Source organism: Cajanus cajan, chromosome 8, assembly GCF_000230855.2.
Source record: "Cajanus cajan strain Asha chromosome 8, NIPB_CcT2T_4, whole genome shotgun sequence".
NCBI lineage: Eukaryota > Viridiplantae > Streptophyta > Magnoliopsida > Fabales > Fabaceae > Cajanus > Cajanus cajan.
Window position 1 is genome coordinate 8,763,092 of NC_138524.1, and position 10,179 is coordinate 8,773,270.

Sequence of the window (10,179 nt, forward strand, 5' to 3'; positions counted from 1 at the left end):
GACGTACGATGCATCGCCCTGATCATTTTGGGTTGAACTTTGCAGAATGAATATTTGAAATTAATTGGAAGAATCAAGTAAACAAATTATAGAAAGATCCACCGAGGTGGGCAAGGTTTTAGTTCACCAAGTTTTTTTGGTATATGATTATGATATTTGACGTGACAAAGGGAATATTGTTTTTATATATCTTCTTTGTAGTGTCTGGAACCCTCTTCCCTTCTCTGTGCGCAGATGCGTGTACAACATAAAAATTTGAAAAATGCTAAATGAATACCCTATTTTTTGGTCGTATAAATAACTGAAAAAGACAAAGATAGTAGAAAAAAAAAGGAATGAGAGAGAAAAAAATGATAAACAATATATGTGATAAAAAAAACAGGAGATAAATAAGAAGTAAAAAGAGGAGAAGTTAGATGAAAGAGAAAGTAATTATATATATGATGATAATAATTAACTTTCTAATATATTGTTTATATAATATTTTTATTTTCTTTTTCATGTCTATTTAATTTCATATTTCTCTCTCTTATCTTCTTACAGATCTCCTCTCCTCTATCCAATTTTTTTACAAATTAATATATTGTACGAATAAAATGGAACTAAATTCAAATTTGGCTGACACAAATGGAAGTTGTTGATGTGCGAAGTTAGGGAGAATGAAAGATGGTATATAGCACTAGGTAGATCAGATGCGTGTATATTATAACGACGGAAAGTTCTATTGTTCCATCATGCTTTCAAAATATACGACCTTGCTTGAAACTTTGAATAGTCTCCGTAGAAAACACGATGCATGCTGATAATATAACATTAAGAATATCAACGTTTTCAAAATAATTGTAGTATCGACTTCCTTCTCTTCCACAGATTTGGCTTAGCCGTGAGTTTAATTATGATCAATCACGATTGATTAGCCCTGACCTACAATTATTATAGCAAACTAAGCAACATGGAAACTGTTGGGTTATCTATATAGAGCCTATGGAGCTAGAGATTCGTCATGTAGTGAAAAGAAAAAGAAAATGAATTTGAGGGGGGTTTGTGAAAGTGAAATATAAGAAAAGTCAAAGAGGTCCTAACTACACTGAGATTTGATCAACAAAGATATCCCTGTCGGCTGAGTGAGGACAAAATTTTGTATTATTTTTCCTAATAATTTAATTTTTGTTTTTAAGATCGTGTTGTAAGACTCATTTTTATTATACTTAGTTATGAGGAGAGAAATAGATCAAAGTAGATGCCAGTGGGCATGATAATGGGGCGGGACGAGGGCGAGTTTTACGTCCTCCGCCCCTGCAGATTTAAACTGCCCTTGTTCCTGCCCTTAATATTGGTAAAATCTGGGTATTCATCCCTGTCCTTGGCAGGGTTCAGATTTTCCCGTCTCGTCCCTGTCCCTGTCCCTGCCCCCGTCCCCGTTCTTATCTTTTTTTTTTCTTTTAAAAAATATGAACAAATTTAAAAAAAATAAAAGAAAAATAAAATAATACAAATTTTATATATAAATATTTCTAATTTTAGTTTATATATATATATATAAATAATTTTTTAATTATATTATTAATCGGGGCGGATATTAATATCATTGTCCCCGCTTCCATTCTTGATTTTATCAATAAAGAAAAATTTGAATTCGAACCCGATAAATACAGGTTTTTCTTGTCCAAATCGGGACGGGTTTGGACGGGACCCACAAGGACGGGTCAGATTGTCATGTCTAAATGCCGGTTAATAAAAAGTGTTGTTTTTGGGCTATAATAAATATAGTCATTTTGTTTGGGTTTGAATAAGTTAAAAGTATATTTGAAAAAAAAAATTATAGAATTTTTTTAATAAAAAAAATTCTCAAAAACTCGTAAATTAAGACACTCTACGAATTTATGAGTTTTATTTACAATCCGGTTATTATTGCTAATTAAAGAGATCAGATATATTGTTTCTAATCACCCATATGATTAATATTCTCTCTCATTTTCATAAACATTACAACTTTTGTTTTCTGAGTCCGTGGATGATGGGACTCTTCCGCACGTGCATGCACGTACGCTTCCTTAACAGTACCAAATCCTGAATCTGTCACTTCAAGTAGATAACAAATTGAAAACTTCTATGTTTAATTTCCAAGTCCATTATATATATATACGTTGACCTTTATTTTGTTTCTCTTCTTGGCTTCGTTATTTGTGATAGATGATTAAACAACAAAACAATAATTACCAGTGGATTATAAATTTCCATTTGTTTGATGAGGTTGGTGAAGATTGGTTCCCTACTTTGAAATTTTGAAACTAGGTACCCAATGGAGTGGTACGAATATAAATGACAAAGCCATCGCTAACAAAGAGATGAAGGAGTCAAAGCAAGGGTAATGATTTGGTGCTGTTGACACTTTTGACATCAATTTCCCTTTGCCTTGATTGAAAAGTTACCACTTATATTATATATGTATCTGTTGTCTCTTCTCTCACGTTAATCTTATGACATGACCCTTTGTTCATCAGCTATTGCCAAATGCACTACAATTATCATGATCACCTATCTCACTTCTTATGACTAGTTTTGTGTCAGTAGAATCACTTAATTGATTCTAATAATTGCCTAAGTCTGAATATTTATTGAAAACGAGGAGTTTTGGAAACTTCACTGAGTTTAACAAAACATAGAGAAAGTTATATGAGTCATGAGTGTACTTGGAGCACAGGTTTTCTTAATTGTCTTGTTTTATTTTAAATTTAAATTAAATTTCAATATATATATATATATATATATATATATATTTATAAATATTCATAGTTAAAATTATACTTATATAGAATTTATATTATTTTTTAAATCCAAAATATAATTTATATTACCAAAAAATATATATTCATTAAGGATTTTAATTACAATATAATTTATGAATTAAAAGAAAATATGTTATAAATTTTAATTACATAAAAATAAACATCTATCCATTACCATGTGCGAGTTAAAACTAAAAAAATATTAATTACATATTATTTTTAACTCCATAAATATTAAATAGGAAAGTCGGGTTAATATTTACGAAGAGAAATAAACATATGATTTAAATACGATTACTGACAATTTTAGTTCTCATATGGGTCCAATGAGAGAACACGATTCTTGGGCTTTATTGAACTATAGGATTAGAGAATTAGAGAATTTTTTTTGGTCGAAGATTTACGCATGATCAGGTTAACTCTTTTAATTTTTTTCCTATAGACAACACTCAATAATTCAAAAACTTACATAAGAGAAATTATATATACTCTACTTCAATAACCATCTATTAATATGTAAATTAGTAATTTGTAACGAACTTTGGAATCTTAAGTCTAGACGGTAAGTCACCGTGTAACTATTACTTAATAACTTGAATGTATTTGAAGTTTTACTTAGTCTTACTAATTTTTAAAAACATTTTGCAAATACCATTTTTACAATGTTTTTTTTGAATCTTGTTTGTTTTTCAAAAATATTATGTTTATCCATGTCTAATATAAAATAAAGTCATACTTCAATGATAAAAAAAGAGAATGAAAACCATTCATGTATTTCCCAAAAAACTGCACTATTTTTGATACAGCGTTTCCATCTAGCTCTTATCGGCCGAGTGGTACTGAAATCCATGATCAAGAAATTTTGTTTACGAAATAGGTTAACACACTCTTGTAACTTGTTAAAACCTCACTAAGGTGATATAAACAATACGTATTCAAGAGTCTACCATTTCTCTTTGATTATATGCACTAATTACAAAATATTGTTCTAAGAAGTGATATACTGTGCCATACGAATGTGTATGCCCTGTGTGCAGGACAACTCACTCTCGCGCTGATCAATCAAGAGGACAACAATAAAAGGGATAGAAGAAAAAAATAATGGTACACGACATCATGTGACATCAACGTTTTGCGAAAAATTCAATTTGTTTTATGGCTACACCGAAGATGTCAACCCTTACAAATTGCAAAAGCAGAACCCTTCATAAATGTTCTAAACATCTCCTGTATCGTGCAGGATAATAACATTACATGGTGCAGCTACCAAGCATTATGCACATGTTTTCTAGTTCTGGCAAACTTAAGGTTAATGCTTCACCATTGCCACGCCTACACTTCTTAAACAGATGAAAAGGTTGGAATACAGCAAAGGAAAGTGGGTCATGTAAAGGTGAAAGTGCATGTTCAAAATATCTCTAGAATCTAACAAAAAAAAACATCTATTACTTTCATTAAATTAAGCCGAACAAAACATACTTGAAGCCAATGGGTATGACTATCATGATATATTTACTACGACAATATATCTCCCATAATATCAACTCTCAAAATCAGGATATTTTTACATCTCGCAAAACCCTTGCAGCCATTGATCCATACCTTCTGGCTTCCCACTCACTAAGCTTCGCATTTTGCGAGATTGGCTTACTGTGATCCTCGACAGTTTCTTCAGCGGGACCAGATCCTTCGACTATAACATTTCCCTTGCTGCTTTTATCCTCCACACCAGTTTCAATATCAACTTTAACAGTTGCCTGACCCGAGTTCTCTGTGCACTCTGCTGAATGTTTAAATTCCATAATGAAGAGTTGAATACTTGGATGTTGAAATGTTTCGTCCATCTGTACAAAGTGAAGCCTTGAGTGTAATTTCGACTAGTTAACCAAACATGCCATAACTTAAAATCATATGGCTAATTCAAGGCATATATGTAGTGAATCTAGTGATAGCCATAACTCATCATAGCTTACCTTGGACTTTGAGACAGTCTTCACGTCAAAGTTTCTTTTCCACATTTGAAGCATCTTCTCATGGACACTTGTGGAGCGGATCTCATAGCCCAACTTCATGAAGAAATTCAAAATAAAATAAAAAATAAGTGAATTATCCAACTTTACTATAAGAATTAAGTGCATAATTTAATAGAAAAGTTGAATAACATACCAAAATTGTAGTCCTAGGTCCAGATAAAGCAAGTATTGTCTGTAATAGAGGCTCCAATAGATGCTCTACATAAACCTTCAAACAAATACAGCAAAACAAATAGTAACATAATGATCCACTGAAGGCAGAATGACAACCAATTTCTGAGTAATATACCAAATTAGTCTAAAAAATGTTAGGAGCACTGGTAAATTTAATCCTTAAAAATTTAAAATTACCAAATGAAAATGATCTTTGTTTAGTAATTTTAAGAACTAAAATGATTTTTTTTTTAATTTCAAGGATTAAGGGCTAAAATGACTGATGTCTGATAATTTCAAGGATTAAAATCACATTTTTTAAAATTTTAGGAACTAAATTGATCAGTGCTCGTAATTTTAGGAATTAATTTGGTATAATGGTAATGATTTTTTTTATTTTTATAAATGAGGTAACTGTTAAGTGACATTCACTTCACATTGTTTGCAGAAAGGTTCTATACTTACAACATCAGTGCCAATAATGTAGTCAAATGGAGGACCAACAGCCTTAATGTGACTCTCATCTCCCCACTGAAGCTCAGCAACCTTGATTGAACCAAATGACTCTAAAAACAATTGATTTCCAAGTAAGATACAACAATCATTCAAATCCAGGCAGGAATCAAATACAATGACGAGATTCAAAAATATACAGTAGGAATTTAAAATAAATAAATATATAAAACAAAAAGGCAATGCGGATGGTTTAAAAGTTTCAAAGCAGACCAGGATTCTTTTGCATGATCCTTGAGATATTACGCTCAACATTTCTCTGTAATAATGGCAAAACCTCCTTTTGGTCTGTCAGTATAACATCACACCCCAGCAAAGCCATGCCTGCAATGGAACTTCAAATCAGACTAGGCACCACCCCCCAACTTAAGTTCTGAAAGTAGGGTAAAGATAAACAAATTTCAACTAGGAGGGCATATAGGCGAACTAAATTGACTCAATAAACAAATTTTTTAACAATAATTTTCAAACTCACCAACACCAGAAACACCACAGCCAGCTCCTAATTCAATTACACGTTTTCCTTTAAGTTTAGCTGGGGAAAACCTTCCCTTTCTGCAATTCCGTTCCTGAAACAATATAAGATGCACCCTAAGAAATCAAGATAATGGGAATTTAGAAATATTACAAGGTAATGGAAACTATATGAAATATCAAAAAATCATCTAGAACTAGTTCCTCTTCAAAGGATCTAATCTAATCTTGAGATCATGTCCCCAATGAAGAGAGATAATGTGACTTGTTTTCATTCATGTCATTTAAGTTTTCTCTTCCCACTTCCCATTACTTTTTGATAGCAGAAAGCTATGGAAATAAAGGTGATTTATATGCATTCATGTCAAATTTTATTTTATCCATGGACAGTTTCAAGAATAAGTTCAAGTCCAAGGCTTATCTGTCTGGACAGTGGACATCTGGTTTTTCATGTACACCACAAAATTACAAGGTACACATCATCTATGATTAAAAATTGAGAATATCAAGAATAATGGAATAAAACAATTATGTAAAAGTACACTTAAGATCTAATAAGATTTTTCGTTAATGAAAAGAGTAACAGGACATTCCAGATCTAGAGCATGCGAAGAGCACACACAACTTACAAGAAACTTGGCAAACACAAGTGATGCATCCCATACTGTAGTCCCTAGGTGCTTGGAATTGGGATCCTATTGAAAACAAGGATTGAATTGTCAGAAATATTATAGATATACGAAAGAAAAAAACAACAAAATATCAAAAACTATCGATCTTCAATAAAATCATTTTAAGTCAATGGCTAGAAGCTGAAGCAATATGAAATCTACGAAAACTTGTAAAAATAATTTGTAGGCACATGGCACATAGGTCATCCATGATTTCAAAAATTTCCAATGCCGTTCATCATCTCTATTGCATATTGCTATTGTATTGCCCTACATCTAACTGGTTCTTTTTCTTCCCAAATATTTTGGTAATACTTACTAATAAACCAGAAGGTTAAAGCTTCTAATGCACATTAAATGGCCTTGGTGCACCAGTAAATTATCATCATCTTACTCAAATTATCCCCTCATTGTGATGCACATCTTTCACTTCTTAACAGAAAACATACCTAGAATTTTCTAAAATAAAGGTTTTTGGATGCGCAATAAAATAGCAAAACTAGAGTTCAATTGGACTGTTTCAGAAAAAAAAAAAAAAAAAAAAAAAAAAAACCCTCCTTGAAGCACCCTCCAAACACATGTTTCAAAGACAGTAGAGTACCTGAGAAAACTGCAACTCATGGCCCAAAACCTCCAACGGCATCTCAAATGTTGTTGGGGAATTTAACCTGATAAAACAATAATGAATTATGAAAGATGTATTTATCATATGCAACGAATTGTGCTAAAGAAGTATCATTCAATTGTCTTAACCGCTAGAGGCTCTGCACAACAACTGTAGTAACTCAAACAATGTAAAGCTAGATATCACCATATATTATCTTCCTAAACAGCTTAAACAAAAGAAGAAAAAAAAGAGTTCTTAATTGTGTTGAGATGGTTGGATCCAATTCTCGACTTAATAACATGATAGGGCGTGGTAAAGGCAGGGAATAGCTAATCGTATGTGGTCACCGGGTATAATTTCCACCAATTCAGAACAAGTGAAAGTCAAAGCTGTGTATCTCGTTTTAATGAAAAGGGTGGAACAGAAACAACCAAGTACCAGAAATAACTTCAACTGTTTATCCAGAAAAAGACAATGAAGTTAATCATTCAATCAACAAATACCAAACACATCTCTCAAAGCCTCGAATTATAAAAGATATCCATGGTTCCATGAAAATTGCAATTTAGTCTAAAATGACAAGTCGAAGAAAAACACGCAGAAGCAGGTGATGATATGCAAACAAAATAGCATTGACAATACCAACAACAATAAATACTGCTGATGCACACACTAATGTTACTGTCAAAGTTCAAATATATATCTTATCATAATTACAATTTGCGTGGAAAGATGCAATTTCTATTTTTTTCATTAAGAAGGAATGAATACCTGTCAGGCTCCATGAGATCACAACCTGCTAAGCAAACTCCTTAACAAGAAAGAGGAATCTAGAAGACCAATCTCCCACCTAAGGTCGTGCTCAAAATCACTGGGAAAGAGGGCAAAAAAAAAAAAGGAACTTGATTAACTACGAAGAGAAAGGAACACGCTTGGAAGGGGGCAGCAATAATAACAGTCGCGAAATATGGGAATGACAAATAATTTAACTCCTAATAGTACATTTTAGGTATCAAGATGTTTTTCCTAACCAAAACCCTAGCTTGTTCAAATCATTGATAGAAATTCAATTCCATTATTATTTTTCAGTCGTTTTTATCCAATTCAAAATATTTATCATATAGTTTTTTTTTCTTTTTTCAGAAAAAAAGTTGAAGTGAAAGTGGTGGAAAAGGAGTAGAATTACATAGATATATATAGCGAAAAATGAAATTGAGATGGGAAAGTGAACCATGAAACATGAAGGTTGAAGTCAGAGAGCGCACAGCTGAGGTGGAGTACAACTTCACCTTGGAATCAGCCAAAAGTTAGATGCGCGTGTCTCTTTAAACTTCTATCTTCATTCTCATGCGGTTTCGCTCATGTCTATATTTTCCTCTGTTTCTTCTCTCTTTTCCCTTTTTTCCAAACAATATAAAATAAAACAAAAACGATAAATACATTGATGAAATCAATATTTTTAATGATATTATAATTATTTTTTATTTATAGGAATTAAAAAATAATATCAGGGTTGAAACTTGAAATCCTATTATAATACTAGAATTTAAAATACTAGCAACTTACGAGGTTTAATTATGTTATATATATAATCATCCTTATAATATTTTAAGTAAAAAATATATAATTATTCTATTTTTAGGTGAATTATATTTCCCTAAAAATAATTGTTATATTCAACTAGAAATAATTGTTATGTATACAACTTTTAAGAGTCCATTATTTGACTCATTAACTAAAAAATTATGAATTTTATCGATAAATTTATTTAAAATAAGCTTGTTTAAATGAGTCAAAATTAAAAGAAGCTTAACAAGAATTTTATAAAAAGACTCGACATGAAGCATATATTATTTGTCCATTATATTTTGAAGCTATATTATAGAGAGTAAAGTGAGAAATGAGAGTTATCACACAATTTTCTAAGATTTTCTTTATTTCATTTGTGTGATTCCATTAGTCATGAACAACTAATTCATTTATTATTACGGTTTGACATGACTGATTTTGAATCTATGATATCATCCATGCTTTTATTCAATGAAACTTTTATTGAATTATTTATCATTCTTCTTGTTTTAACTTTGTGTGATTCTATGAAATTAATTAAGGTTAGAAAACCCTTTTAAAACCATGATCGAGAGAATAATATTAAGAAGTAATAACACTTATTATTGTGAATAAAATAAAAATTATTAAATAATGTTTAAACCTCCAATTTTGATGCAGGTTGCTTAATTAATTTTATTAAGAAATTGAAATTTCTATTAAGGAATCTAAAATTCTTCACCTAAGGAATTAGGATTAAAGTATTTTTTATTGGTTGTTGAATTAAGTTAATAATAAGTGAAATTAAATAATAATTGAAAATGATACATGTGAAGAAGGCTAGTGAAAACAATCCTTGATATATTTTATCATCAATTCTACAATATCTTTAATATGTTTTATGGTATTAAAACCCCAAAAACACATTCTTTATCTTTATACATTCTTCAAATAAATTTTTTTATGTATTTTCTTAATTATCATTTAATTAAATTAATTAACTGTGACACAAATTTTACAAATTTGATACTTGACTTTTATCGATTTTAAAATTTATGATAATAGGTATGTTTGCCAAAAGTCTAAGAATGATATTATTAATTAAGATTAGCTAACTTAACTTTACCAAGAGGACCTATCTTAATAGGTTGAATAGAATGTTTGAGTTATCGTAAATTTCTTGGTACCAAATTTTGATAGATAAAAAAAATACTTTAATTACTTTATTGATCTTAATGCGTTGGGTTATATATATATATATATTTATATATATATATATATATATATATATATATATATATATATATATATATATATATATATATATAAAGGATTGAGAGAGTATTTTGAATAACTTCTTACAAAATTAACAACTTTTTTACATCATATTT

General features: G+C 30.4%; 1 protein-coding gene across 5 annotated transcripts; it reads right to left on the reverse strand.

Annotated features, from left to right (window-relative positions):
- Window positions 1-3,908: 3,908 nt before the first annotated feature.
- On the reverse strand, window positions 3,909-8,630 carry LOC109798287 (S-adenosyl-L-methionine-dependent methyltransferases superfamily protein). Of its 5 annotated transcripts, none has more exons than XM_020358497.3 (10): window positions 8,472-8,630; window positions 8,012-8,111; window positions 7,235-7,301; window positions 6,592-6,657; window positions 5,964-6,057; window positions 5,702-5,812; window positions 5,441-5,541; window positions 4,956-5,030; window positions 4,763-4,855; window positions 3,909-4,633 (listed from the first exon to the last, which is right to left on the reverse strand). In XM_020358497.3, the coding sequence occupies exons 2-10, from the start codon at window positions 8,023-8,025 to the stop codon at window positions 4,343-4,345; spliced, it is 912 nt and encodes a 303-aa protein (XP_020214086.1). In that variant the 5' UTR covers window positions 8,026-8,111; window positions 8,472-8,630; the 3' UTR covers window positions 3,909-4,342. The 5 variants fall into 5 exon arrangements, with proteins under 5 accessions (XP_020214086.1, XP_020214088.1, XP_020214087.1 ...); XM_020358499.3 differs by having other exon boundaries at window positions 8,530-8,618; XM_020358498.3 differs by having other exon boundaries at window positions 8,427-8,614.
- Window positions 8,631-10,179: the final 1,549 nt, after the last annotated feature.

What these genes read in the sequence shown, in the direction of transcription:
- LOC109798287 (XM_020358497.3), bottom strand. An exon ending in ATGAGTTGCAGTTTTCTCAG is followed by an intron (nt 6,658 to 7,234) that starts GTACTCTACTGT and finishes TGTTTTCAATAG; the next exon opens with GATCCCAATTCCAAGCACCT. An exon ending in AGACTGTCTCAAAGTCCAAG is followed by an intron (nt 4,634 to 4,762) that starts GTAAGCTATGAT and finishes CACTTTGTACAG; the next exon opens with ATGGACGAAACATTTCAACA.